This window comes from Grus americana, chromosome 4 (assembly GCF_028858705.1).
Source record: "Grus americana isolate bGruAme1 chromosome 4, bGruAme1.mat, whole genome shotgun sequence".
Taxonomy (NCBI): Eukaryota; Metazoa; Chordata; class Aves; order Gruiformes; family Gruidae; genus Grus; species Grus americana.
The window spans coordinates 33,128,374-33,156,362 of NC_072855.1; the positions used below are offsets into that span (position 1 = coordinate 33,128,374).

The 27,989-nt window shown below is 40.6% G+C and overlaps 2 protein-coding genes across 17 annotated transcripts in view; one reads left to right on the forward strand and one right to left on the reverse strand.

Annotated features, from left to right (window-relative positions):
* The first annotated feature begins 259 nt into the window (after positions 1-259).
* On the forward strand, positions 260-27,927 carry PDGFRL (platelet derived growth factor receptor like). 3 transcript variants are annotated; one of them, XR_008576808.1, is made up of 8 exons: positions 260-414; positions 7,865-8,159; positions 15,047-15,198; positions 16,669-16,962; positions 17,278-17,417; positions 20,768-20,986; positions 21,905-22,018; positions 27,835-27,927. XR_008576808.1 is itself a non-coding variant. In XM_054823473.1 (7 exons), the coding sequence occupies exons 1-6, from the start codon at positions 360-362 to the stop codon at positions 20,954-20,956; spliced, it is 1,125 nt and encodes a 374-aa protein (XP_054679448.1). In that variant the 5' UTR covers positions 260-359; the 3' UTR covers positions 20,957-20,986; positions 21,905-23,812. The 3 variants fall into 3 exon arrangements, 2 of the variants coding, with proteins under 2 accessions (XP_054679448.1, XP_054679447.1); XM_054823473.1 differs by lacking the exon at positions 27,835-27,927 and having other exon boundaries at positions 21,905-23,812; XM_054823472.1 differs by lacking the exons at positions 21,905-22,018; positions 27,835-27,927 and having other exon boundaries at positions 20,768-21,508.
* Positions 24,742-27,989, reverse strand: part of MTUS1 (microtubule associated scaffold protein 1) — a 124,902-nt gene continuing 121,654 nt past the window's right edge. For all 14 annotated transcript variants that reach the window (XM_054823458.1, XM_054823466.1, XM_054823462.1 and 11 more), the window contains 2 exons: positions 27,889-27,986; positions 24,742-27,048 (listed from right to left, as the gene is read on the reverse strand). In XM_054823458.1, the coding sequence (XP_054679433.1) occupies positions 26,832-27,048; positions 27,889-27,986 (315 nt within the window). In that variant the 3' untranslated portion in view covers positions 24,742-26,831. The remainder of the gene's footprint in view (positions 27,049-27,888; positions 27,987-27,989) is intronic.

The window sequence follows — 27,989 nt, forward strand, 5'->3', positions numbered from 1 at the left end:
CTGAGCTGCAGAGGAAGGCGTTCAGGCTGGACACAAGGAGCCGAAGCCTTCCCCGCCGCGAGCGGTGAAGAGCCGTAGCAGGTGCCCTGGCCGGCGAGGGCAACCCGCGGCGGACACCCACCCGGCGGGCGTCGCGGGTCGTTCGTCCGTCAACGAATCAGCGCGGGTGGCGGCAGCAGCGGCCGCTGGGGCAGCACAGCCGCGACGCGCCTTCCCCGTGGCGGGGAGTCCCGGGCGGGGAGCCCCGGCACCGGCCGGCTCCTCCCCGCGCCACCGCCCGCCGAGGCGCCGCGGGGCCGCCCCCCGCCGCCGTCGCCGCGCCCGCCCCGCCTCAGCCTAGCGCCTTGGCCGCTCCCGCCATGCGGCTCTGGGTGCTCCTCAGCCTGCTGCTGCTGCAGGAAACGCTGCCGCACGGTGAGCCGCGACCCCCACCTTCCTCAGCTCAACCGCCCCGCCCGGTTCCCCCACTTTGCGAACCGCGTCGGACTTCCCTGACTGGCTGGCTGCCTCCCCCGCACTCAGCGCGGTCGCCCCTGCCCCTCGAAGTCGGTGGCGGGTACCCGCGGCCGCCCCCCCCCCGCTCTCCCCCGCCATGAGCAGCCCCCGGGGCAGGGCCGGGAGCCATCTCGGGGGCGGCGGTGGCGGGACTCTCGTCCTGCGGGGCAGAGGCGGAGGGAAGGCGGGTTGCTGTCTTGGTCTGCGGCCAGCAAGCTGCCGAGGCTTTCGTCCGGAGACCGAAAATGTGGTTTTATCCCATCTTGGGGTTTTGGGGAGAGGCGTTTGCAGCAACTAGGTGCCACCCGACGCCGTTTCTTTTTAGGGTCGACGTGTAAGTCCGCGCTTAAGTCCCCATGACTCGGCCGGAGGAGGGCTGGACGTGGTGCTCGGGTTTAAAAGAAGGGGAAAAAAAAAATGTTTTGTGCACAGTTGTTTGTTTGTCGAGAGGACCAAACTTTACTCGTAACTCGGTTTCAGGTTGTGATGAAGTCTTGGTGGGGGACGAGGCAAGTTTTTGACTGGAAAGGGACATTTGTAACCAATCTGTCACTTAAATAGACTTTAGGCAAAAGAGAGGCTGTTTCCGTTTTGCAAAGTGCAGATAAACTTACTAAAACTTCTTCAGAAGAAACAGACAAAAAAATAATTCCTTTGTCACCACGGAAGGGCTTGAGGAGCAAGGCCTGTGTAGCCCACGAAGGGGTTTGTGGAGAAATCAGCTCTGAGGTACACAGTGACAGGCAAAGAGGCAGTTACCACAAGTGGCTCAGGAGGTTGTAAGGAAAAAATTATTGTAAGAACCTAAAAATATCCTTCACCTGAGAGCTGTTAAGCACTGAAAGATGTTGTCGGAGGAGGCTGTAGTCTCCACCCTTTGGGATAGTCGGAGCTCAACCGAACAAAGCTCTGAGCAACTGAATGGGGGTGGGAAGGGACTGCCAGAAGTCCTTTCCAGCCCGGTTTTTCTTACCGCTATGTGCAAAGGAATTGCACTCTGCACCAGTGGGGTGTGGGAGAGGATTTCAGCTGAAAGACCCGGTCTGTGGGGGTGCACTACCACATGAAGAAAAGTGTTTTCTATTTGAGAAATGGAAAATAAAAACACAGAATGAGAAATAGTTGTAACTTGAGCAAAAGGTTTCCCAGGCCTATGTTTTTCTTAGTTTGTGTAGTTTATGCCAAGGTTTGACTGGGTGCTTCACCCTGTGTCATCCAGAAGCTTAGCTATGGGAGAAAGTAACCTGGTGTATTTAATGACAGTTCCTTGTCTAAAGCTATGGGTACAAGTCCTAAGGTAGACATTGTGATTTCAAAATATCCTTCTGAATTTAGTGTATTTTAGCTTACGAACAGTGAAATATGTCCCTCCAGATTGTCCATGTGAGTTGATGTGTCAACTTGTATTGTCTATGAGTGTTGGTTTGGACGATTCACTTTTCAGATGAAGTACTACAAATAGAGATGTGTCCAACCTGTTTTGTTCCATTAGTTGTGATCACAAAGACTCTTCCCTCTCATCTTAATCCTGGTGTTTAAGAATTATTCTTTGTGGTAACCTCACACTTGATTTTTTTTTTTTTTTTTAAAGAGGAATTCATCAGTATCAATGAGAGTTCATGCTGCCAAGATATGCATGTGGATATAAGTGATGTCTCAAGTCAAAACTGGGTGCTTTCTAGCATTATGTGACTAACACCCATTTGGGCATTGTTGTGTACGTAGATTCTGTGAGAATAAGGGGCAGAGAAACATTAAAGGGTAGGATGAGACAAATACTGTGAACCAGGAGCAAAAGTGCTGCATGGTCTGTTTCTGTGACATATCAATGCATAGTCTCCTCCTTCAGCGTGATGAGATAGTAGGAGCCCTGAATGTACTGTTGCAGAGCAAGTGAGTACAGTGCATCTTGGAACTGACATTAGGAGCTGATCAGAGGCAGAAAGGAGTTTCTTCAATTAATATTTTTCTACTAAGTCTTAATTTTATTATCCTTTAAGAAATGCCATTTCTGGATTAAAACAATGAGCAGTCTGCAAACAAATCTGATGAGATGGTAAAGTATCCCAAACATGGCATATTCATGTAATTGCATAAATGGGCTAGTTGAGTTTGTTCCGTTCCCTGGGAGAGTCTTGCAGTTTGGGTAAGGAGATGGGGGAATGTGTGTGGTGGATTCTCTGTTCTTGGAGGGATTTGATTGTGTGTCCTCTTTAGCTTAGGTGATGGGCTACTGTACCAGTTAATTATTGGGCATACAGATACTTGATTCAATGCTGAGAGAAGGCAGGATTGTGAGGTCCAGAAGTGGTGGTGTCAGTAGATAGCTGGACAGACTTACAGGGAGGGTTGGAGAGGAGTGTGGTCACAGCTTGCTTGGAAACTCACCTCTCGAGGAGGTGCAGCAGAGGGGCAAAACTAGGATTTCTGTGTAGGTAGATAAAAGCTCCTCTGATGGTGTTTCCTGAAATGCCCCTGCTGTCACCTGCAGGGAAATAGAAGGTCAGACAGACAAGAGTCTCACTGTGTAACTGGGAGTATGGTATAGGAGGAAAGTGTTCAAACTCACTGCGAAATACAGAAACGTGGAACAGAGGGAGCTTGTGCGCAGAGGAAAAACTTCATCTAGAGAAAATCAAAACCAGGCTTCTGGCACTTGAAGTTGAAAAGCTTTCTTAAGGGAGCCTTTAACAGTTTCTTAAAGGCAGAGTATCAGGTGTGGCAGAGCACACAGTTTGGGATGATACATTTCCTTGGGGTGAGATTGTAAGATCCGTGTGCCTTCAAACAAATGTCAGGATTGAGGTTGGCAGAATGTAGTGGAAATAGCAAAGAGTAGTTAGAATAAATAATCTCATTTCAATAGGGTTTGGGGGAAAAGGAAAAAAAAAAAGAAAAAAAGTGGCTGGACCAAAGCTTGTGTGCTTCTATAAACAAATCTGGAAAGTACAACAGAGAACTGTAACAGCTGGTTTGAAATGTGAATGGTTGTCCAAAAGGCTTATCAAGCCTGCCAGTGGAACCTTCTAATGCTAGGGCACAAATTACACAGGAAATATGGAATAGCTCAACCCAAAGGAGAAGTGGCAGTATGTGTTGAAGAAAGCTTTAGTGTTAAATCTGATTCCTGGTGGGTTTTGTCAGTAAAAGTCATCTGGACTGAAATACCAGCCCTGTGGAGAACAACCAACCTGGTTACTGACCACCCAACGTGATGGAGGGAATGACCACTCTGTTAAGGAAAATCAGAGGGGCAGCAAGGACTGGATAGAAAAGCAAAAGGAAGAATTGCTTACCCTCGCATAGGCTGGATCACACACATCAGGGTGTGTCGCCAAGTGCAATTGTTTAGATGCCACAAATTATGACTTCTTAGAGCCGCTACTCGGAGAACCCCTGAGAAAAGCAGAAGTTCTTGACTTGATCTGGAGCAGTACTCAGGTAATTGGATTCAGATGTTGCTTTAGAACAGCCAGGCTGTAGTTTTAATATTCTTGCAGGAATAATAAAAGCCAAAGAAACAACTGATGCATTTAATTTCAGAAGGGGAAATTACATAAGATGAGGAGGCTTGTTAACTCACATATGGGTTAAATATAAAAACCAGAATAAGGCAGACGAAAAGAGTTTCAGAAACAGCTTGCAAAAGGAATAAAACCAGACATAAATCCTTTTCTTCTGATGTGCTGGGGTGGGTCAGGAAGAGATGGCAGCAAAATTTGTAAGGCTGGGAGGAATGGGGGATAAGAAAGAACACCTACAGAAAGTAAAAAAAAAAAAAATTATTTGTGTGCACCCATGTTCACTATGGAGGTGCTTAGGGAGGTTTTAATGGAAAATGGTGACATGATAAGCATATCAGAAACTTTTGAGTGCAGTATCCTACTGAGCACTGTAATAGCAGGCTCCAAGACAGAATCTTTCTCTATGAGGAGAATCATTAGAGGACATGTCTCGTTAATATGCCAAAAGAATTGGCTTTAGAGAAAATCAACAACATGAACAGTGTTTAAGTGCCATGATTTGATGATATACACCTGAGACTCAAAAGAAATTTGAATCTGAAATTGCTGAAGTCTTACCTCAGGTGCATAACTTATTACATAACTATTCCTTTCCAGACAAATGGAAATATGCCAGTATTTTAAGATTTTTGAGGGAGATTCAGGCACAAAACCAGATCTCTTTATTCTGTAACTTGAACTTGTGAATAAGTAGGCATGAATTACAGAAGAGTCAGTATGGCTTTGTATGGCTGCCTTTTTTTTTTTTCTTTTTCCCTTCAGAAGTGTGTTTTGTTTTGCAGATCTGCTGAAGTTCTCTGAAGCACTTTTAAAAGTGTGGCCGTGGATGAGTTGGTTGATGTACTTGGATTTCGAAAGGCTTTTGATAAGCCCGTTGTTAAAAACTCCGTGGGAACCAAGGTGCTGTGAAACAAGGGAAGACCTCTCATGGAGTAATAAATAATAGAAAACAAAGAGTAGGAGTTACTCTTTAGTTTTTGCAATATGGGCATAAAACTGGGTTTATCCAGCTGAATTTCACAAGGATCTTGTAAGGCATATGCTTTTCAGCATATTTATAAATCTGTGAAAAGAAAACTGTCAGTGAAGAGTTGCAGAAGGATCTCTCCATTTTGGAAGACTGGACGGTGAAATTAGGACTTGAAATATTGTATTGGTAGATGTGCATTGATGGATTTCTACTTAGGAATTTCTAACCAATAATTCCTAGTTAGGAAAGTGATCTTGGAGTTACACTTGATTATTCTAGAGAAAGTTGGCTCCTAATATTGCTTTCTTGAAAAGTAATGAGCTATTTAGACAGGAAAGAAGATACCACTAATATGTACAACTGTGATTTGACCATATCTTGAACTGCTTTTGTCTTCTTTCCATTACCCAAATGACATATAACAGAACTGTTGTAAGATGCATATTCTTTACAAGGAACAATAAATTGAGTAGGACTTCTCAGTCCAGAAAGGATAGGTTTGAAGGACACTTAAGTTCTGTAAAAGTACAAGTGCCACAGAGAAAGTCATTGCAGAAACAATAGATATTTATTCCCTTAATACAAAAACTAGGAGGCATCTAATTATACATCATTTATGTATAATTTGTGTAGTTTTGAAAATTGACCAGACAAATCAATGAAGGAAAAATCCACCAAGGACAATAAAATGATGGCAACTGTGGTTCACAGATCCCTTGAGCTAAAGATTCTTGGAAGCTGGGAGACTAGTATCAAAGGAGCAGAGATGGTTACCTTGATCCCTGGCTGACACCTGACACTGGGTGGTGTCAGTGTGAAGATACTGGCTAGACAGACGTTTGCCCTGACCCACTGTAGCCTTTCTAATGTAATGCAGGGAAAAAGTGCTCCTGCACCAATGGTTTGCCCCTGTAGTATATGCACTGTGTCACTCCCTAGGGTAATGTGCTCTGAGTAACTAGAAAAACCCTACTTCATGGTTTTCCACGACAGGTAGCAAACACTTCTCTGAAACTCTCTTCCCATCATTCACCTAAGTTTGTCAGTTTTGCATGGTCAGTGGCATCACAGGTGTGAAGAAAAATGGAAGAAACATAAATATTTGTTTCACTCTCCCTTCCAGAAACCATAAAATGTTACTCTTTATCTTAAAATGTCATGATCTTTGGACGGCATTCCTATTTGATCTCTTCAGTTTGTGGCTCTAATTTTGAGGTGGTGAAGCATCTTTTCAATCAATTTCACCCATGCTTATAATGTAGAACTGGAGAAAATGTTTGTCTGTGTGGTGGGGGAGGGATCTACCTTAGTAACCTGATGTGTGCCTCTCAAAAAAAATTATTATGTAAGAGTCCAAAAGAGTTCAAAATGCATTGGGCAAACTAAGACAACTACAGCAGTACTGTATTCCAGTTTATTTTCCAGTTGGTGTCAGACCAGAAGGCAGATGCTCTTACACAGGCAGCCTTGCCCTGCATGCTGAGATCACAGAGTCACAGAATGGCTGAGGTTGGAAGAGACTTCCTGGGATCATCCAGTCCAACCCCATGCTCGAGCAGGGCCACCTAGAGCAGGTTGCCTAGGACCATGTCCAGTTGTGTTTTGAATCCATAGGTGGATACTCCACAACCTCTCTGGGCAACCTGTGCCAGTGCTTGACCACCCTCACAGTAAAAAGCATTTTCCTATGTTCACGTTGAATTTCCTTGTTTTAAAATTTGTGCTTACAAGGCCATTTAAAAGAGATGTGGTGTACGTCAGCATGGACTTAGAGAAGCGGAAGGCTGAAGCAGTGCAAGATGTTCAGCCTGTGTATGAGGAATGTCCCAGGAGCCATCAGTGGCAGGAGTCTGGAAGTGCTGCTGTTCACACTGCAGCCAATACCAGTTTTAATTCCTGCTAACTCAGTATTTTAATTCCAGAGGGAGCTTGTTGATTGATTTATACAATAAAATACCCAAGCATTTTCATGTGGAAAAGCTGTGTTCAATGTGAATTAGCTGTCAGGCACAGTTATTGGAGATTTTGGTGCCTGGGGACATCTCACAAAAGATCTGTGCTTCCTGCTGTCAGTTAAAGTGGGAATATCTTTATTTGTATCTGTTTATTTTTTTTAAAATAATTGAGACACTTCACTTTTCCTTTCCATTTCCTTTGCTTTGTTTTTAAAGGCAGCTGGGCATCCCTGTTGTCTCTTCCAGGTAATGAAATATCTTACCTCTAAATAAGGTTCTGTTTTCATCTGGACTGTCAAAATAAATGGCTGTTATAGAGAAGTGATTAATTAAATACTGCCTTCAAATGACTGAAGTGCCATTTGCATTTTCACAGTACTTACTGTAAAAGAAGAAAACTGCATCACTATCGGTATTTTATGAATTGTCATGAAGTTCCACACTTGCCAGTTTTTCTTCATGCATCTCTTAGAGTAGCATGGTGTTTGAAAAGGTTATGCAGAATTGATAGGTGTGTGACATCCTTACGAAGACAGCACTTGTGTCACATTGCTTAATAAATGGCAATGACATGAGGTAGAAATGACAAAAGTAACTGGAGATAGAAATAATGTATTTCTTTCCCTTCCCATTTGTAAAGTTCTCATACCTTACATATTTGTCTGTTTATGTGAACTGTAAGTATAGATTTTCCACATGTTGTTGAAAGCTCTCTTTTTTTCCTTTTTCCCCGGGAAAATGGGTCATCCCAGAGACTTCAAAAACTTATGGAAGTTAACTCTTACTCGTTTTTATGAATCCTTTATAGGAAGAGCAAAACTTTAGTTATTCTCTGTGATAAAAAGGAAGATTTTTTTTGCAAAAAGACTATATAACCTTTTTATAATCAGTAACATTGCCTTCTTTTTTTATTTTGTTAGTGATTGGACAGCCTGGGAAGAGTAGGCGGCCAAAAGAACCTGGGGAAAACAAAATTAAGCCTGTTAACAAAAAAATAAAACCCAAAACTTCCAAAATGAAGGATAGAGAATCTGCTGACTCCTCTTTGAAGTCCCAGTCCATACTGACACAGGTGATGGATAAAGGTCGTTTCCAGAAACTAGCTGCCACTTTAAGCCTGTCTGCAGGACAAAGCATAGAACTGCGATGTAAGGGGAGTAATGTTACTTGGAACTATCCTTCGTACTTGGACACCTTTAAAGACTCCAGACTCAGGTAAGCTATTTTTCACTTTTTTTTTTGGAAAAAAAAATCCAGAACTTTTTTCCCTACCACTTTCAACACCATTGGGTTTTTTGTTTGCTTGCTTGTTTACATTTTTGCAATCAAGATGTTCCACCTAGTGGTTTCTAATGTTAACAAAAAAGGATGAGCATCTTTCAGTTGTCGCCAATTACTGCCCTGTGATTTCCACTGTGAAATAGTCTTGTAGCATGTGAACTGAATGTTCTTCAGATGAATCTAAAATAGAAGATGTGATCCAGCAGGACACCAGTGTGCTCCAGCCACTAACAGGGAACCACATCAGAGCTAGTCTGAAGTAAAACTCTCAAAATATGTGAGTGTGGATGTCAGGTACTCACTACCAACTCTGGTGCTCTACAGAGACCTGCTCCTGGTGGGTTGTACTGGTTGCTAGCGTAGCTGCCACCTGAGACACTAAGATTAATTTCCTGAAGAGGCTCAAACCCACATCTCTCAACTAGCAAAAAATTACACCAACTGTCATACTAAGGAGCAAGTAAGAGAAGTCTTTACTTTTTCAGGCAAAGTTACCTTTGTGTGCAAAAGGGAATTGCAAGGTTTGTGGTGTGGCGGAGTTTAATGCTGAGGATAGTCACCTTGGGTTTAGGAAGGCTTTTTCTGTCATTTAGTGACATCTTAATGGAAACTGCATAAGTAGTTGTTAGAGCAGGAAGAGGAGCTGAGGACACTCTCCCACCAGGTGAGTGTCCTGTTGCTCTAAACTTCTCCAAAACCCCATACGTTTGTTTGCCTTCCCAGTTTTTGAGGATAGTACACATAGCTAAATGTAGATTAAATGTAGTAATTTAGCTCTGTATTTGAAAGAGGAGGGGCATATAAGGAGCTGAAGGATGTCTTCCCCGGGCGTTTTCTTGGCTGTGAGTAGTGTTTGTTTTCACTGGCTGTTTTACACAGATTTATGTGTCTATGAAAGACAAGTAGCGAGGAGGCTGTGGAGCACTGTGAGCAATGCCCTAAGAGTGAGCTGTCAGGAGCTTTTCTTGTATTATTAGGTGAGAGGGGCACAGAGGTATGAGCAAAGGTATCAGCTCCTATTGTCCTTTTGTTACTAAATTAAGTACAAGTGGGTATGCTCTCTGAAAATAACTGAGATTATCTGAATCTTTGTGATCCATTTCACTTATTTACAGGTATGATGCTACCTTAAAACCACTCCCAGTTAATTAATTTTTCAGACATATTCTTCTCCTTTCCACATCTCTTTTCAGAGAGGAATGTTGAAGATTGGTGGTTACACACTGTGATCTCTAGCATATCCCAAAATTTGTGAGCCAGTTCTTCTCTGAATGTTTATTTGCTTGTCCTGAGGAGTTCAAGAACTGCACTGGCTGAATAAACCTCTGTAGCTAGTGCAAGGCTTCTGTCATAGTAAGTTACAGCAGCAAGCCTATTTCTGCTGAGGGCTTATCGCAGCAGTATCTCTCAAAAGATCTTGTGGCTGATTTAAACAACTACTGCTTTTTCTTTTGCAAGAAATAATGTTTTATCTGAATTTATTCCAGTAGGTGGCGTGTATCAGCTGCAATACAGACCTGGTCCTTCAGCAAGACAAAGCTGATTGATTGTGCAAAATAATATCAACAGGGAGCGTGTGTGTGTGGCGATGGTTCTTGTTTTCAAGCGTTTTGTGCATTTGCGGATAGGTTGCTGGCATGATTTGGTCCTGTAGACCTTCAAGTCATGTTATCTGAGTATTAGCATCTGGCATTGAAGAAGGCAAGGCAAGTATTCACGCTTTTTGGAGAGGAATGTGAATGCTGCTTCATTATTTGTTTGACTGTCTATTCCTCTCTTGTAAAATTAAGTACTTTTCTAGTGATGCATATGGGACAAAATACAGGAATTAAGGTAGTTTGGGGGAAAAAACATATGCATTTCCTAATTGTGTAGTTTGGCACTTTGTAGTTTGAAGTAGTTTGGGAGTCTGTTGCCTTTCTGTTCTCACTCAAGTTCACAGTATTTGTAATATTTTAACCATATAACAAAAGCTAATAATGTCACACAAAAAATACTATAAAACATTTTGGCTAGGTGGATATAACTTAAGTATTTATTTTCTTTTAGAACTATGTTAGGCTTATATTTAAGGGTCTGTGTTGAAATATGATGAACTTTGCTTTAGAAAAAATATTTTGAAATAAGTTCTTGAAGCAGCAAGGCTGAGTTAGACTGAATCAACAATTTTAAATGTAAGCAGAAGATCCTATAATTAACTAGAGAAATTGAAAACAGATTTGTAGCACACTTCAGAGACACAGGATAGTAATTTATGGAGACATTGACAACAGAATCTTGTGCAGTTATATTTTCATCATATTTTTAGCATGACTTTGGTAGTTATCTCAAGATCTTTGTTTCATATGCATCTATTAGTGCTACAGCAAAGTCTGCTTTTAGAATGTGAAATATGAAATTTATATTCTGTGGTTTTAGAAAGCTTTGAATTTAACTGGAAATATCATAAAGATAGCATGTTATTTAGTTAGCTCAGTTGGTAGAGTTTGTAAGTGAACTGGCAGCAGAAAAGGTTATTGACAATTATCACCTTTCAAGAAGAGCTTAGGTCTTCCTCATGGCATACAAAAGCATGCATCAAGCACCAGCTACAGTAGCCAAATCTTAAAATTTCACAGATATATTACACTCATTATTTTAAAACAAAATGCTGAGTATAGGGCAAAGGGGAGGAAAGCAGAAAAATTATTAGCAAATAACCTGCAGCAAAAAATGTTTAATCATCTAGATAGACATATGTCCAGTATCTTCTGACATTTTTTTGAGCGCTTAAAGACCAAGTGTAAGGTAATCCCTTCATTAGCAGTTAGTGAGGTGTGGGAGTGAAAACAGCTTATGAACTGGGCTGGGCTTTTTTTACCTTGGATTTCCATGCTGGTCCTACTGGAGTTGGGGCACTGGTGCAGACCAGAGTTGGTGGCAGCAGCAGGGGGAAGTGATTGGGGTCTGAGGAGGTAGTGGAAAGTGAAGAAGGAGCGGGTTGCTGGGCCTGGAGGATAAGTGAGGAGGAGGAGCAATGGCGATGAGGTCCATGCAATTGCTGGGGACTAATGACTACCATTCTTTTGTTCATTTGTACATCCCTACATCAACAGATGCTCAGGCATCTAATTCCTGTTTTTTTCTTTAAAGTAATAGGAGAGGTGTACAAATTCAAATGGTCTGGTGGGAATTTTAACAATAAGCAAGGTGTTTTACATCTGGGAACTGCTAACATCCTCTAACTCTAGCTGCTACAAGAGGAGGCTTTAAGGACCCTGGCATCTAATGGAGTTGCAATTATAGGAGGCAAAAGAGACCTTAAGGTTCAGGGTGGTGAGGGCATTTGTAGCTCATTTGGTCAGAGGGTTTGTTAACAGCAGAAGTCCAGGGCAGGAGCCGACTCTGAAGTTGCATGCTCACTGTGCTCTGTTTCCTGTCTGTAGTTCTGGGAGGAGAGGGTGGTTTGGTTTGCAACTAGTTAAATTTAGCATCTATGTAACTTATTTCCTATGGGTGGTTGCAAAAAGAAGTGGCGATCAAAGCCAGATGTTTTGTCTCCATGGCATGCTTGTCACGTTTTTAATTCACCCATATGGTAAGGAGAATACAGCAGCCTGGAGGACAATGTGACTTTCTTAAGAAGGAAGAGATGATAATTAGAAAAGCCATTTCTGTAGTATTATTGGCTATGCTTTCTTTGAGTTTGTTTTCGTAGATATACTTTATGACCTGGTAAATAAAATATGGACAAGAGCACTCTCAGAAGTATTGAGAAAACTGTTGTAGGGGGCAAAATTAGACTGCTTTCAGTGAATGCAGGCTCCTGCTGGCTTAGTGGCACTCGTGTGTATAGCTGAATTTCATTTTGTTCCATGTGCTCTGAAGTCTGAAAGCTAGGGATTTTTTTCTTATGTTACACAGGAAGATGTTACGTTCCTCTCCTAGTGAGCTTGTATTTGAGATAAGCTCTCTTTTGTCAGTAAGAATGCAGCTGCTGGAGAGGAGTTTGCTAGATGCTCTTTGAGTGGTGCTATGTACACTGTCCTTCTTTTTATATTTTTTTTTTTTTAAGCTTCTGAACTTGGCATAGTTTTTCTGGCAAAGATCTTTTGAACTTCAAATAACTAAAGGTTAGTAAGATGAATGTATGGAATAAGATTTTGGAGTAGTTTTAAACAGTCTCAAAATGTTCATGTATACAGCATTTTTACATTGTGATATGTAGAGAACAGCAAAGTTGGCTTTTAGGTCAGATTTCCCAGCATCTAAAATACTAATAAAATAGAAGTTATCCTGGAAATATTGGTCAGCTGCAGGATTTACCATTTATAATTTGCTCTATATGGCCTGTTCTGTCTGCTTAATATCGTAGTATCGTAAGTTTCAACACTTCCACTCTCCATTGCCAGGTTTTGTTAGTGCATGTTTGTGGATGACTGTCTCGCTAGGCTATCTCCATTGATTACTGGATAGCTTGTTCTCAGTTAAGTAGAACACCCTGTACAATAATTAATTAACTCTGACCTTATTTTTCTGTCTGTTGGGATTTTGAGCTATAGTTCAGTGTCTGCATTAACGGTTGGAGGCAAAAATGTTCTGGCATAATAGTTTCTCTGTAATGTTGACATTTAGTACTGGATACTTGCAAAACATTTTATGCTGATGTAGTCATGTAGCCTATGATATGTGAACTGTGAAACTAAATAATAACAATAGTACAGCCTAGGGCATGTTTTGGATTTCTCTTCATGTTGATATGATACACGACGGGATTGCTTGTGTGAATAAGAATGTCTCAAAGCTTATCCAAAAACTGAAGATCATTTGTAATGTAAGGTAGTGTATATATGAAAAATGAAAATGCTACTACTCCATAATTACATGATTCCAAAAAGTGGAATGAGACAAGGTCGTGTAGGACAAGCACATTAGTGGGTAGGAAAAATGATTTGCCTGTTTCCTTAGGCAAGCCTCAAAACTGCCCCATGGTGGATGAGTGTACTAATGGTGTCTGAGGGCTTTAATGGAAAAGATAATTCTCAGTTAGCCCTGTCTGGGTTGTGTATTTGATGTGTTTTTATTTTCTAAGCTACTGGCCTTGGCTGGAGGCTGAATGCTGGGTTACATGAACCATTGCTTATGATTACTGGTAGTAGTGCAAACTGCCAGTAGAACACCTAGGGAGTCAGAAATTTCGGGAAGTGTGTGTAGCTGGAAGTAGTGGCCTCTCCGTTCAAGCAGTTATTCTGCCTGCAATGGAGATGTAAGCAAAACACGGCATTTGGAGCATACAGCACAGTCAGGCATGTCTATAGTACCGCTGTTACAGAGTGATAAGGTGTTTTAGAGGATAAGAATTTCATCAAAGCATGCTAATCCCAGAAATAAAATGATTCACTCAGGCATCTGCCTTACAGAATAACTGCCACATTAATGAGAAGAAATAGGAGGATAGTAAATATTCAGAGAACTCACGGTTGAGTAAGAGTGTGGGAGCTGTTCAGACTTCATGCAAGCTGCGCATTTGTCCAGACCCTGTTTGAAACGCTGAAAAGACGTTCACTATCAAATGCCTAAAACTGGAAAAATCCCTCTTGACTTTGTTTGAACAGAAATGACCTTGTAACTCGATGCCTTGCAAAGGAAAGCAGGAAACCTTCGTGTTCTGGATGTGCTGCTGTGTAAAGCCAGGTGGTTGAAAATAAGGTTTTTAAGGGTCAGAGCAGCAGTGGAGTGCATCAGTACTGCCACACAGCTGTCCTGACAGCCTTCCCTGAGAACTGGTACTGTTGGACCATTGCTTTTGCAGTCCATCAAAAGGCAACTCATCAGACTGCCAACTATGACACTGTCTCTCTGCAAGAAGGAGCCGGAAAAGCAAACCTTAAAAATAAAAAAAGAACAAGATGAGATTGTAGCTCCTGAATTTCATAGATAAGACCTTTCACCCTTAGAAACATTGTCAGTGTCTACATATATATATATGTATTTATAAATATTTGCACATTTACAAATGTCAATCCAGTGAGAGATGTATCTGGGAAATTCAGGAGAAGCAGAATAAAGCAAATCAAATCTGAAATACTGACACAGACTGGATTTTGTGTAGTTACGTGATGACGCTGCTAGTATACCTCCAGCAGTTCTCAGGTCGTGGTGTGAAATAGTCAAGGGGTGATGAGGAAACTCTGGTGAGAGGATGCTGGTGAGGTGGCTTAGGGCAGAGGAGTAGGCAATGCAAAATGACTTAGTTGCAGAACAAATCCAAGCTGAGATAGAAGCTTTTTATGATGGTGTTTGCAAGTGGAAACTTGGACCAGTATGTTAAAGATGGGGAAGCATTCACACTGAAAACAGGCATGAATCATCAAATGCTTATTAAAGTACTTGCTATTTACTACTCCTGAATTATGTTTGTTATATACTATTGAAGCAGTGCTACAGTTAACGGTATCAAAAAAAGGACTGAGATGCGTGCAGGTTGACTCGGGAGCATGAAAATACAGGATATATATGGACGAACTAGGACAAAACATAAATGAATATATTGTCTACAGCAGTCACAGCCCAGTTTCAAAATGAGGACTGACAGGAATCCAAGAATGAACTGTACAAGACAAAAGCTTGCAAGCGCTCGTGTGTAGTTGAAATCAATAAAACTACTCATGTAAGCAGATCTTTGCTGAAGCAAAAGGGGAAGTTGCAACATAGCTCTGAAAGCAAAACGTGGGTCAATTAGGAATAGTAGGAATAAAAAAATCAAAAGTAGAAGTGAGCTGACAGAAATGTACAAGGAAATACATCTGCTTGTCTGTGCCTTTTGTTTTTCTTCTCCCCAGTATAAAGCAGCTTGACAGATACAGTCAGCTGATCCTCGCAAACTCCACTGCAGCAGACACAGGTGAATATAGCTGCTGGCTTCAGCTGTGCAGTGGTAACAAATGCAGGAAGGATGAGACTAAAACAGGGTCAACGTACATCTTTTTCACAGGTAATTAACTCACAGGGGGATTATTAATGGAAATATATTTGCTAGTAAGACAGGAATAAACATACATCAGCGACTTCACTGTAAAGATTTTTCTTCCACAATTTTAATCTTTTTTAGTGGATGTTAAGGAAGACAGTGCTGGTGAGCAGAAAATTACTTGCTTAGTGTGATTTTTGAGTCCATTTTCCCTATGGATTATGTTAACTGTGTACCGAAAATAACACATAATGCAATGGAAAGCAAATACCTTTAAAAATACTAACACGCTTTCTGAAGATCTTCTACAACATGAATTAAAAATGTTTAATTTTTGAAAATGTGTCTAGATAAAGAAAAAACTGTGCAGAAGTTTTTAATTTTGTCATGGCATTCCGATGACCACGTCTTCCCCTCCCCCCCCCTTCCATTTACCTGCATTGACTTAAAAATCTTGACCTCTGTGCTCTTGGTAAGGCCACAATTTCTCCCAAAAGTCTATATAGCATGTTAAGAGGCAAAACACTTTGAAGTACATGTGTTATCCCACAGAGCTCGAGGGTGACTCTTGCCCTAACATTGCATGGATAGGGTCATAGTAGGTAACTGTGCACAGTTTACTGCTACTTGGGACAAAAGAGCTGAAATCAAATGGTTAATTTGTTCCTCTCATGGAAAATATTCAGAATGGCAAAACAATCTTCGCCGCCCGATAAGAGCTAAAGCATTCTTGGCTAGCAAATATTTCAGTACAAAATGCTAAGATATGATTGCTTGCGATATGTTTTGGAGCTAAATTAGACCATGAGACTGCACAGAAGCCATTTATCAGAAGTGCTTAATGTTCTGAGGATACACTTCTTTAGAAAGGCTGGAATAAACTTTTCAATCATGTTATTATGTAAATGCTCGTGCTAGAAAGAGGAATTTGAGCTTTATATTTCTAAGAAGCATGCCAAATAGGGAAATACTCTTTAACTGTCATTCTGAAAGCACTAAATACTTCATCTACCTAGAGCAATAAATCAAATATTTTGCCTGAAATCTTATGTATAAAAAGGCTTTAGCTCTAAAGAATATCTCTTTCTAGTAGTAGTGGGTTATCTCTTACCAGTGGTGGTGAGGTTTTTTTATGTGTGTTACCCTTTAAAAGTGGGCGAGTGAACAGAATTAGATCCAGATGAGTATTTGGAAACTTATTAAAAAGGAATTCCAAAGATTTTCTTAAGATTAAAAAAATCTGATTACAGTGAAGAACACTTTGTTTTTCTTTTTGATTTAATGTTTTTAATGCAAGCTATGTAAACATATACTCACAGGTTAGAAAAAGGTTGGTTTTCTTTTTTCTTTTGTATGTGTATGTTTAAAGCAAAAAGCTTTGGGTTAATTTTTAATGTTGCTTATAGCTATTTTTTCTTGTCATATGTACTTTCTCTTCTTTCTATTAAACCAAGAGGTGAATATTATTCTAACTGTATCAACTCTTCGGCACAGATAAAGAGGAACTTTTTGTACCTACTCCCAGCTATTTTGAGATTGTCTACCTAAACCCAGATAAACCTGCAGTCATCCCATGCCGTGTTACTAGTCCTTCAGCAAAAGTAACTCTACACAGGGAATTTCCAGCAGGAGAAATTGAAGCAGATGGAACTGATATTATTTATGATGTGAAGAAGGGTTTTGTCTACCAGCACCCTACTTCTGATCATAAAGGTATTGTCTACTGCAAAGCAGAGTCACAGGGAGCACCTCAGATTTCCATCAAGTATCACCTACTGTATGTGGAAGGTAAGGTGCAGTTTTCTATGTGGTTATACTGACTCTTTGTTTCTTCTGCTGACATTGTTTAGAAAACAATTTAATAAAAAAAAGTAAAATAAGTAACGTAATTGCAGAGTTTTAAAATTTTGATGAAAAGTGTATGTGATAAAACTTTGTAGGTTTAAATTCCAGCAATTTCCCAGTATAGAGGGGAAAGTTGCAGGTGTACATCACTTACCTGTTGCATTGAGCAAACTGAGGCAAAAATTGCCTCTTAAGTTTTATTAGTGTATTTAACTTCAGAAACTAATTTTCTGCTTCCAAACACTGTCTTTCTATCAGTTCCCAAGGGCCCGCCCTCAACCACAATTGCGGCATCATCCAGTAGAGCAGAAGTCAGTGACAGCATTCATGTAATCTGCACAGTCCTTGGGGAGCCAGATGTAGATGTGAACTTCAGGTGGCAGTACCCAGGGCAGGAGGTAAGAAAGAGATGTATGCCCTGGCTGAGAGGGTTTGTTCTTCATAAATGCGATGCTTTGAATGCCAGTCAGTCTCTAGATGCGGAGTAACGATTCTTTCAGATTGTGGTGTCTGCCTCTTGCTAGCTCAGGCATGCTGGCAGGAGGAGGCAGCACATCCCTTTTGAACTTCAGCCCATCTTTCCCTGAGAGCCTAGAAGTAGCACAGGAATGAAGCTGGAGAGCTCTACCCATGTTAGCAAAAATCAAGCTCAGCAAAGCTCACTTGTCCCTCAGGTTTCCCTTGCAGAGACACTTGGCCTCTGGCAGCATTTACAAAGAAAAGCCTCAGACAAGGTCAAAGCCAGCCAGCGTCAGGAAGCTTTTCTAGGGCAAGCCACAAAGCCTCACTGGTGCCTCTGCATTTGATATCCCTTCCATCTCCATGGCTCGGGCACATGAATCATCGCAGCACAGAATCTTTAAGCTAATTGTTGCCCATATCCAGAAGCACAGAAATCTGTTTCTGCCCAGCCTCATCTGAAAGAATCTACTGAAAACATCCAGTGAATCTTAGAACTTTGTTGGTCCTTTTTTCTTGCACAAAATAAGGTGTATCTGACTGGCATCATTGATACACTCTTCTCCCTCTACCCACCCTGACAGTTACAGAAGGGACTTGTTTTTTAACCAGCCTCATCTCTACTGCTAAGCAGGCTAGGAGCAAAGGAAGGACTGCTGCAAGACTGAACGTTTCACCAGGGGAAAGGGATCCTCTAGGACCTGAGGGTTTGCATTGTATTCTATTTGCCAGCCCTCCTGGTGCTGGGTTGTCAAAGGAGCTTGCTAATGAGGTACTTGGCTCAGTGAGGCCAGTGCTGATGCAGCATGGAGTAAAGTAATTTAACGGAGAGGTAATTGCTTAAGTGAGTGATTGGAGTTCAGTGCTTACTAGGCTTGAGAAAATTCAAATCTAAAGCCCCAGAAGTTTGCTGTAGCCATTAAGAAAGAGTTTGTAGCACGCTGCTGTCACAGGAGGGTGCATGTCTTTTCAGGGGAAAACATAGTGAGAGAGCAAACAAGCACAAAAGGGATTTGAACTGCTGGCAAGCGCACTGGGCATGTAGAACCAGGTTTCTCATCCCTGCTTAGATGTTAGTTCGTTCTTTCACTTCTCCTTCTCCCCTCCATTTTTTTTTTCTTCTTTTTTTTTTTTTTTTGGCTGCTGCTTTTCATAAGTTTTCCTGCTGAGACTATTGAAGTCTGAGAGTTTGAGCCAGCTTCCCCCCCCGCCTTGTCCTGGCTGTTAAATGAGGGCAGCTTCAATTGCATTTGGTGAGGGGCTTGGTACTGATGGCATGAATTAGGTGATCTGTAAAGTAACTACTGGATGGAGCACTGGAAGAGTTTGGTAGAATTCCTGCTTCTGGTGTCTGTTTGAAGTTAGGAAGGAAAGGGGCAGATGTCTAAATGAACAGAGAAACTTGCATCAGTCAGTGAACTAAAAAGTAAAATGCTAGGGAAAACTGAAGTGCCTTCAAGTTCAGGGAGCTGCAGAGCAGTAGTGGGCTTTTTTTGAGTTAAATACCCAATGTCTTCCTCTGAATTCAGCTCTTAACATTATTTTGGAGTGAGATGCATCAACAAATGGCAATGTCTCTATCCTTCAAGACAGGGCTTTAACTCTGACAATGATTCACTCTCTTGGGTGGGGAAGGGAAGAAATGGCCCTGCTGACCACATTAGCTTTGTTGAACGGTTTTCTCTTTTTGGGGTTTGTGGTTTTGGGTTGGTTTTTTTTTTTGGGAGGGTGTTTGTTGGTTTGTTTTTTGGTTGTGTTTGGTGGTTTGGTTTTTTTTCTTAAGCTTCCATTGCAGCTTCTCTCCCAGTTTATTGGACTGTAGTAACTGGCGATACAAATCCCAGTTTTATGTCTTTTGCAACTAGCTGTAATTACTAAGACCAAATAATTGAAGGATGTAAATTCGAGACTTAACCTAGCCTTCTGAAACTCTGTATCTTATTAGTGTTCACCCCTTGCTACTTTTACATCTTTCACAGCTGACTGGCTGCCCAAGCCTGGTTGCTGGCTGTTCTTGGTGCAGTGGTCTTAGCACCTGATGAAGCCCTGGCATGTGCACTACAGTCACACCTCTGTAGCACTGATTGAAAATAAACAGCTGCACACATGCAAATCATCTCCCTTGTTTGCTGTGGATACTGCGGCTGCAGTGCAGGGCCTATGTGCTATCAGCAGAGGACTACACCCTCTTGCTGCACCCACCTACAGGGGTTGAGAGACTTTGGCCTGCATCTGCCCTGGAGAGGGCTGATGTGCTTGTCCACTGGAGTAAACAGTCTCAGCTCCAGCTGTGCCTGGGGAGAGGGAGGGAAGAGTTGTGTTTGAGTTTCTACCCCAACAAAATGATTAAGTAAAAGAGTAGAAGAACTATATGGATCTTGGAGCCTTAACATGTATTAAGGAAGTATTCACATATTGCAAAGGAAGAAGGTGGGGAGTGGAGGGAGAAGAGACCATCAGTGATGCTGGTCAGCTACACCTTTCGTGCAAGAAAAAGGATTGAAAGAGCTGAGATTCACTGGCTGTTTCCATTCATTGCTGCTGCTGTCCGTGCAGGGAGATCAATGATAGTTTTTGTTCCCCAGCACCACCCCACCCAGCACCTGGGCTGTCACCTACCACTTGATCCCTGAGCAGAGGCAGCACTTTAATCCCTGCTTGCTCTGAGGTACACTGCATTGGAGAGAGAGAGAGATAGAGAGACACCCTTCATCTCATCTCTGTTAGTCACTAACCTCTCCCTCTTACTTTTTTCACTCAGTTGTGGGTTGGTTTTTTTTTTTTTTTCTTGCCATTCCCTGACAATTACATTTGCTCATTCACCTGCTGTGAATGTGTACTGATCCACTCCTTAACACGATTCCCTGAAACTAGCTTCAAAGCAGAAGGCTATTAGTTTGAGAAAAACCAGGCTAGCAGGAGCCCAACCAGGCAAATAGCATGTGCCTTACATGGCCTTTACCTTCAGTTTCAGGAGGGTCAGGGTAATACCACTTGCTGTATTTAAAAAATAACTTAAGTGTGCTGTAATACTTGTTTATGACAACATGGACAGTTGGATTGAGTGTACCTTCTTTGGCATAACTTATTGGTGTGTCAATATTTAATGCAGGAACATCGCTGCACCTGCCAGACTCTTCCAGTTTCCTCACTTAAGGCTGAGTTCTAGATACAGGCTCCTACAGTCCAACCTCTTGCTTCAGGGTTTGATAGGATAGTATCACTAAATGCACTTTGCAAAATCATGTATTTTCTTACACGGGAGGGTTTTCTTTTTTCTTTTAAACAGTCTGAGCGGCCTGTGATTATCCAAAACTTCTGGAGACTGATAAACAGAGGAACTGGACATACCACGAGAATCTCAAAGAGTGTTCTTCTTGTTGAGGATTTTGAAGCCAAAGATGCTGGAAACTACATTTGTATAGCTCAGAACCTACAAGGAGAAACAACAGTAGCTACTAAAGTTGAACTAAATTGATAGGAAAGGCTTCTGGACATAGAATGAACTGTATGTTATTTGACATTATAGCCATTTATTTTCTTTATTAATGTTCAAGTGAAGTTTTCTCTATCACTTTCTCTTTTCATATCTCAATGCATTCCATATTCATTAGCTTGACAGGCCAAAACAGAGTTCCCTATGTCCAGCAGTAGTCAGGTCTGAGTTGATAAAACTGCCATGAAGCATTCAAGTTTAAGCCTGAACGTACACACAGGGCTTATTATATTTAGGAATAGGTGCTCTTGGGCTTTCCTTTGCATATGGTCTTTTTCCTCAAACTCTTTCATAAGGTTAACCTGCTGCATGGTTTGTGCCTTTTTTGCTTATGTGAGAACTGAGAGGATATTAAATATCCTCAAAAAAATCTATCAAGCAGGTGTATCTCTTTTGGTGCTGTGCAATCTTAGAGTACTGTAGGTGTTTAAAACAACAAAAAAACCCCAAAAACTTGTTACAGAATTAGCCAGTAGCAAATGTTTATTTTGCAAGAATAATTAAATTTCTGAACATTATGAAAACATAAATGTGCATATATGTGTGTGTGTGTTCATTTCATATATGTATAGAAACATAAACACACAAAGTTCTCACTCCCAGGGAAGATTAATACTGAATATATAAAAAGGTACTAGGGGGTATCTCCAGAGACTTTTAAGTGGCTGGATATATTGGATTTTCCTTATATTATTGCATTCTTACAACCTTAGATGTAGCTTCACTCCTCAATAGATGTATGGTGTTATGTTTATTAAATTATGTAGCAAATTATGTTTCTTAAAGGTAAAACTTGCACTTACTTATATAGTATCATTTACAGAAAAAAAAAAAAACCTGAAATGTGGTATTAGTATAATGTTCACTTATAAAGCAGAATCTCTACTCAGGTTAATAACAAGTTCAACTTGATTGTATTAATTTACTTAGGAGAAAAGGAAAGATGTTTCATTTACACAGAACTATATCTGGATAAACAACCAACCGCTGCTCTCACCCTGGATTTAGTTACCAGTAGAAGGAAAGAGATTTTCTAGAGAAAAGGTAAGAACTTGATAGCAACATTGTTGGACATTTTTCAGACCTTTGAGTAGCTGTATATAGTACTGTTTTGAGTAGTGATATCTAGTAAGTAGTAATGTAAAAATGGCAGCTTCTGAATAATGTCATTAACCTGATTATTAGTGTAGCCAATGGAAACATTAAACAAGCTGGCTGAAAGTTTTCTTCAGCATGCAGGAACCTAAACCAATGTAACAAATAGGATAAATCTCCACAGTAAAGACTGAAATGGCTCTGTGCTTGTGTCATGAAATAACCTTCACAGAGAACACTCCCCAGCTGCCTGTAATAGCGTTGGCCTCTGGAAACAATACAGCAAGCAATAGGACCAACTTTGAAAGGGTAAGAGGCAGTCCCATGTTAATCTCCTTTCTCATTGCTATTAAATGGTATCAAGAAATGTTACACTGTTACCCAAATCACTAAGGGGGTGTTACACAATCTAATATTATTATCTAAAAAGGTCTTTGAACTTTTTTTTTATAGGCAAGACTTCAATCTGACTAAAGTAACTTTAACAGTTCCTGAGCTTCTGGATGAGACTGTGCAATGTCTTCATTCCTTTTTAGTATTTTCATTTATCAGAACAACATATTTCCCTTTGAGCTACAGGAGCTGTGCTGCTGCTTAAATTTCAAAGTGCTTTTGAGCCTTTGACAACTGATTTCCTTTAAAATACCTAGGAATGGGAGATAGTGTCACCACCTATTCAGACTTGTTAACAGAACAGCAGCGCATGTGGTAGCATCACTTCCTTGGTGACAGTTTGGCAGGAGAGGAAAAAGACAGTGTAAATCCACTGCTGCATAATTGCTCAAGTAGTCTCACGCAGGTTTAATGGTTGTACGTACAGATGACATGCAGTTCTCATGATTAATTTTAACAGAAGCAGTGCCTTTAAGGAAGGGTTTTTGGTGGTGGTTGTTTTTTCTTCCCCCCTGCAAACATCAAACTAGTTCTCATAATTGTAAACTATGAAAATTATTTTACTATATTTTTTACATCGTTCTTGTTTTACCAAAAGCCTCCTGGGCAGGCCGATGCTTTTACATTGCTGCAATTACACATTTCCACATAGATGAGCAGTGACACAGGGTAAGATAATGAAGCCCAGGAAATTAAATTTAAGTGACTTGTCAAAGTCACACGCCTAAACCCACCAGTATTGTTATTTCTATTCCCATACCTCAGTCACCACTCTGCTAAGGTAGGGCAGCAGCACTGGACAGAAGGTATTTGTTCCTTAAGGGTTCAATGATTATTCCAACTTTCTGATGACCTTTGTAACTCTGGCTCAGCCCTAAATGATTTCCTGGCTGTCAGGCAACTACAGTTTTAAAGACAGGTGGTTACTTACTGTCTAGAAGGAATTTCCTGCATGAATTACTTGATACCAGTTTACATGCAAGCATCTTTGGTGTTTGTAGTGAGACACTTCAAGTCTTCAGTTAGCATAAGGAAATGATTCACCTCAAATTTTACAGCAAATACAGTGCAACTCATACAAAGACTTTGAGAGAAAAGTATTGAAGGGAGGTGAATCATGTCACGAGTAGTTTGAATGGGAACAAAATATTTGGTACAGATATAAATGTCACTGTAACTTCCTTTGAAATTTATCATTAGAGCTGGAACTACTAGTTAAGATTGCACATCTAAAGAAAATCACTTGTTGAATTGCTTGACTAGCAGTAGACCTTTGGCATATATTTATGGTGAGCAGGTTTCTAGCTTTTCCTGAAGGAAACTTTATGCTAAAGAAATTACCAAAAAAAATATGTAAAGTTTACTGGATCAAACAAAGCCTTCGCTAACACACTGTATTTAAGTAAAAGCTTGAAATATTAAAACTCAGAGAAAAATAGTGAAACAGTGCTTACAGATGAACAGGATGACTTAATTCTTTCAGACCAACAGGACAAACACTAAGCTGTGTTTTCTGTAGTCTTATTCTATATACAAGGATTCTTCATTTCTTCATACAAGCATTAAAGATTCTACTTGCAATAAGTCTAGAAGTGAGGAGTCTCCTGTATTGTGGAGGGAAACTATCACTAAATTAACAGTCTTTGTATTATTTACTATACCATACTTACTTTCGTACTGGTAGCCTGGACAAGTTTTCCCCTTCTCTGTGACAGGAAGGGATACACTGTTTGTGATCTTTAAACATTTGTATGCATTCTTCTTGCATTTGAGGCACTAACATTGGAACTGAGATAATGAAGTTCTTACCAGTGGCTAGAGAGCTGTTCTTGTGACATGACCTCTTAGATGGCTAAACTCTTATGTGGCTTTTCTCACACAAAAAATTCCCTGAATAAGGTGAGCATTTTAATAAGTTGAGTGTTGTAGGATGCCTTTACCAGGCATATGCACATTGAGTCCCTATATTAAGCTTACTGTACTCAAGTATTTTATTATTGCTTAATTCTGTAATGTTATCTCCATTTTCCTCTTTTTAACAGCCAACTCAAACAGAATCGCTAATAATCACAAGCAAGCTCTGTGTAACTTCTACCTAGAGTAGCAAGAGTACAGTTAAAATTTTCTAAGGGTTAGCTGAACATCAGTAATTTGTGCAATGAAGCTTCACGATTGCAGTTCTGCTGTGTTGAGCAGGTACTAACTGTTTTTAGTATTTGGAGGAATGTTCCTCCTTAAGGATCATTTGACTAATACAAGCAGGAGAAAAACCCTTCAAATCAGTACAAAAAAATTTATTTTTTAAGCATTCAGCTCAAATACATGTGATCAAATCTCTTTGACCATAGAAAATAAGAATGTTCCAAGATATGATTTAAGCCAAGTTTTAACCCACAGAGGATTTTCATAGTTAAATTTGAAACCCCTAGAAAACAAAAGTACTGACACCACTAACAAGTGGTATGTACAGTGCCCTAAAGAGGATTCAAAGAGAGCATAATGTTCCATAGAAATGGCACCCTTAACTTGTACATTATGGAAAGTAAATTTAATGATGAAATAGTCAATCACAAGTTTAAGTATATTATAAGTTTGCTTACTGTATGAGCACTGTTAGCAGTCTTGTTTATATGTCTGTTCCTCATTACTAGCCAAGATTTTTGAAGTCTTGGGTAAAATCGTTTGAAGTGATTCTCCAGTTGAGTTCCCTCAACACTTTTCCATCCCCTCCATTCCTGTCCCCAAGCTACTGAAAACCACCGTGAAACTCAGCAGATACCATTTACCCTAACAGCTACCTGTGTAGCTAGCTAACAGCAGTAGCTACCCAGCAGTATAACAATAGTCCTGAAAGTGGTACTGTAAATCCCAAGCTATTGTAAGCATAGATAGTGGTTAGTAATGCTAATTTGAAGTTGAACTTGTGTTCAGTAGGTCCAAGGTAGACACCTTAAACAGGTCTGACCAAGGGTGTAGCAAGGCTACACGATTACCTTGTTGAAGCTGAAGCTCAGCACACAACACTGCCAGAAACGCTGACACCTTCAGCCTCCACTTCCAGCAGCCAGGGCAATTTTTTTTTTTTCCTCCTTTTTTTCCCTACTCTGCAGAATCTCTTGTACAGAATCTTTTGCCAAATGAACTGGCAAAACACTGATATCCTGCAGTCAAAGAGGGAAGGTAATGGCAGAGTTAGCAAGATAAGTAGACAGCTATCACCTTCTTCCTCTTGCTCAGGTGGATTTAGCCAACCCTGAAGAATGTTAATACAAATGCTAATGCTTAAGAAGGCAAAGATACACTGGAATTCACGAATTACTTCCGATTCTTCTTGAGAACTGAGTTAAGAATGCACCTAATGACAAATACTGCGTTTTTCTCTTTGGCTTTCAAATCTACATCTAGTTTATCCTCAGCAGACAGCCTCAGCAATGGCCATGCTGTTTTGAGGAAATAAGCAACTCCTTTTCAGCAGGAAAGATGACAGGTCTGGGTTTCTAAACCTGCAACTCAACTAATAACTTCTGACCTTGAGGGCTTACTGTGGTTCTGACTATGACCCTGTTGACTGGAAAGCCAAAACCCACTGTATTATGCAAAAAACATCTCCTCATAAATGGCAGAGTTATGCACAGATATTGAACCAAGAATCCATGCAAAGTATAGCTGCAATTTAGTTTGGTTTTAAAATTAGAGTTGGAGATTCAGGTCAGCCAAGACACTAAGTCAGCTGACAAAGCTTTTCATGCCATTTTTTTACTGAACTGAAGCCAGAAAGATGAAGGAAACTAACCCATACTACTGGTGGCAGCTTCTCCTCATTCCCAGGGGAGGGTACTTTTTGCTAAAAGCATGCATACTGACAGCATTATTAACGAAGTACATGTCAATGTGTAGTCTTCAGCTTTTATCCTTTATTACGTACACAGCAAAGAAGGCAGCATTAGACACACGCACAGTGTGTTACATCCATTCCATCCACAGCACACGCACGCACACACGCATACACACAGCCTTAAAAAAGTGTCTGTGATAAGGAACATATTATAAAGGTTGTGATCTTTATCTCTAAGCCCCTGAGCTTTTTCTTATAGTTAGGTGAAAAGGCAATGAACAAGTCTTTCCTTGCTCTGTAAGTGCTTTGTGCAACAATGTCCATAGAGGTCATAAACAAGTCTTTTTGGGAGGAGCAACATGAATGTCTTACTCCCATATTCTCAGTCTCTTATCACCATTTTTGCACCAAGTAGTTTCCAGTTATGCTTAGACGTCATCGTCAGCTAATATAGCTCTTGCTCCTGTGAGTAAAGTTATGATCGGTTCTGCAGATCACAAATGAAATGCAATCCCCTCTTTGTCTCAAGAGATGTCATCTCGGTGATACTGTGGGACTAGAGAAGTTACCAGAATTTCGTGGGGACTGAAGAGGCACAGATGGAGAACTGGGAGACAGTTTTCTTGGGCTGCATAGGTCACCATTGTGCAACTTCCACAGAAGTTCTTCGTTTTCCATTGACAGGCGTTTGTTTACTTTTGATTCTTTCTCCAGCGACTCCTGTAAAACAGCTTGCTCCGTAGAAAGTTGCCTGCAAACGTAAAATTCACATCAGAACACAGAATGCAAGTTGGAGGCTACAGTATTGAACTTAATCATTAAAGAAAGGTTTGAAATTGCATAAACCCATGCTTGGCTTACTATTAAATTACTTTTTTAAAATGAGGATTTAGCACAGTCTCATCCTTGCTGGATTTAAACTAGAGGAAAGCAGGAGAAAGCACCAATAAGAAACATTGCTAAAGACCAGAAAAAACATCTGAACTGTGAGATTTGTCCTACCTAGAACAACAGATGCTTTTAAATGGCCATGCTGGAGCCTTTGGGTCTTGTTGCAGGCTCAGCTCTACAGAGATACTGCATTTCTTTAGTTTCCTTCAAATGGGAAGGACTTTGTCCATCCGTTTAAACAACAGCTGAAGTTAGGAGAACCTCAAACCCATTTTATTCATGTTAAATATTGCTATTATTGCTACATAAAACACACTGGTCTTTTGACTGATCTAAACTGGGGGCAAATCACTCAACTAAAGTGGTCCTAAGTAAAATCAGGTTTAGCTCACAAGCCAGTAATAAAGAGCCAATCTATAGTAAGATGGTATTTCTGAGTTGCTTCTTCCTCCCTGAAATACTGTTTTGGACCACTGAAGAACACACTGAGCCTTTACCCTCTCTTACAGTCTCTTCCTGCTTGTTCTTCTCCATAGGAATGCACATTTGTAGAGATACAAGTGGGAAAGAAAGGGGTGTGCTTTTTTTTACAGAGTACTACAAAATCCCAGTCACTAATATTTACACAGAATTTTCTTTGTCACAGGAACACTTTCCCCCGGTTCATAAGAACATCTAAAAGTCAACAGGTATGTTTCACCTTGAAAGCTCCATGTGTTTGTCCATCCGAGCTTTTAATTCTTCATTTTCTTGCTGAACCTTCTTTAATTTATCCGTTAAGATTGTGTTGTCCTCCAGCTT

Bases quoted from the DNA above. Each gene is read 5' to 3' on its own strand.
- PDGFRL (XM_054823473.1), top strand. From the start codon at position 360: ATGCGGCTCTGGGTGCTCCTCAGCCTGCTGCTGCTGCAGGAAACGCTG. The intron at 415-7,864 runs GTGAGCCGCGAC...TTATTTTGTTAG, and splicing joins GCAGGAAACGCTGCCGCACG to TGATTGGACAGCCTGGGAAG. The intron at 17,418-20,767 runs GTAAGAAAGAGA...TCTTTTAAACAG, and splicing joins GGCAGTACCCAGGGCAGGAG to TCTGAGCGGCCTGTGATTAT.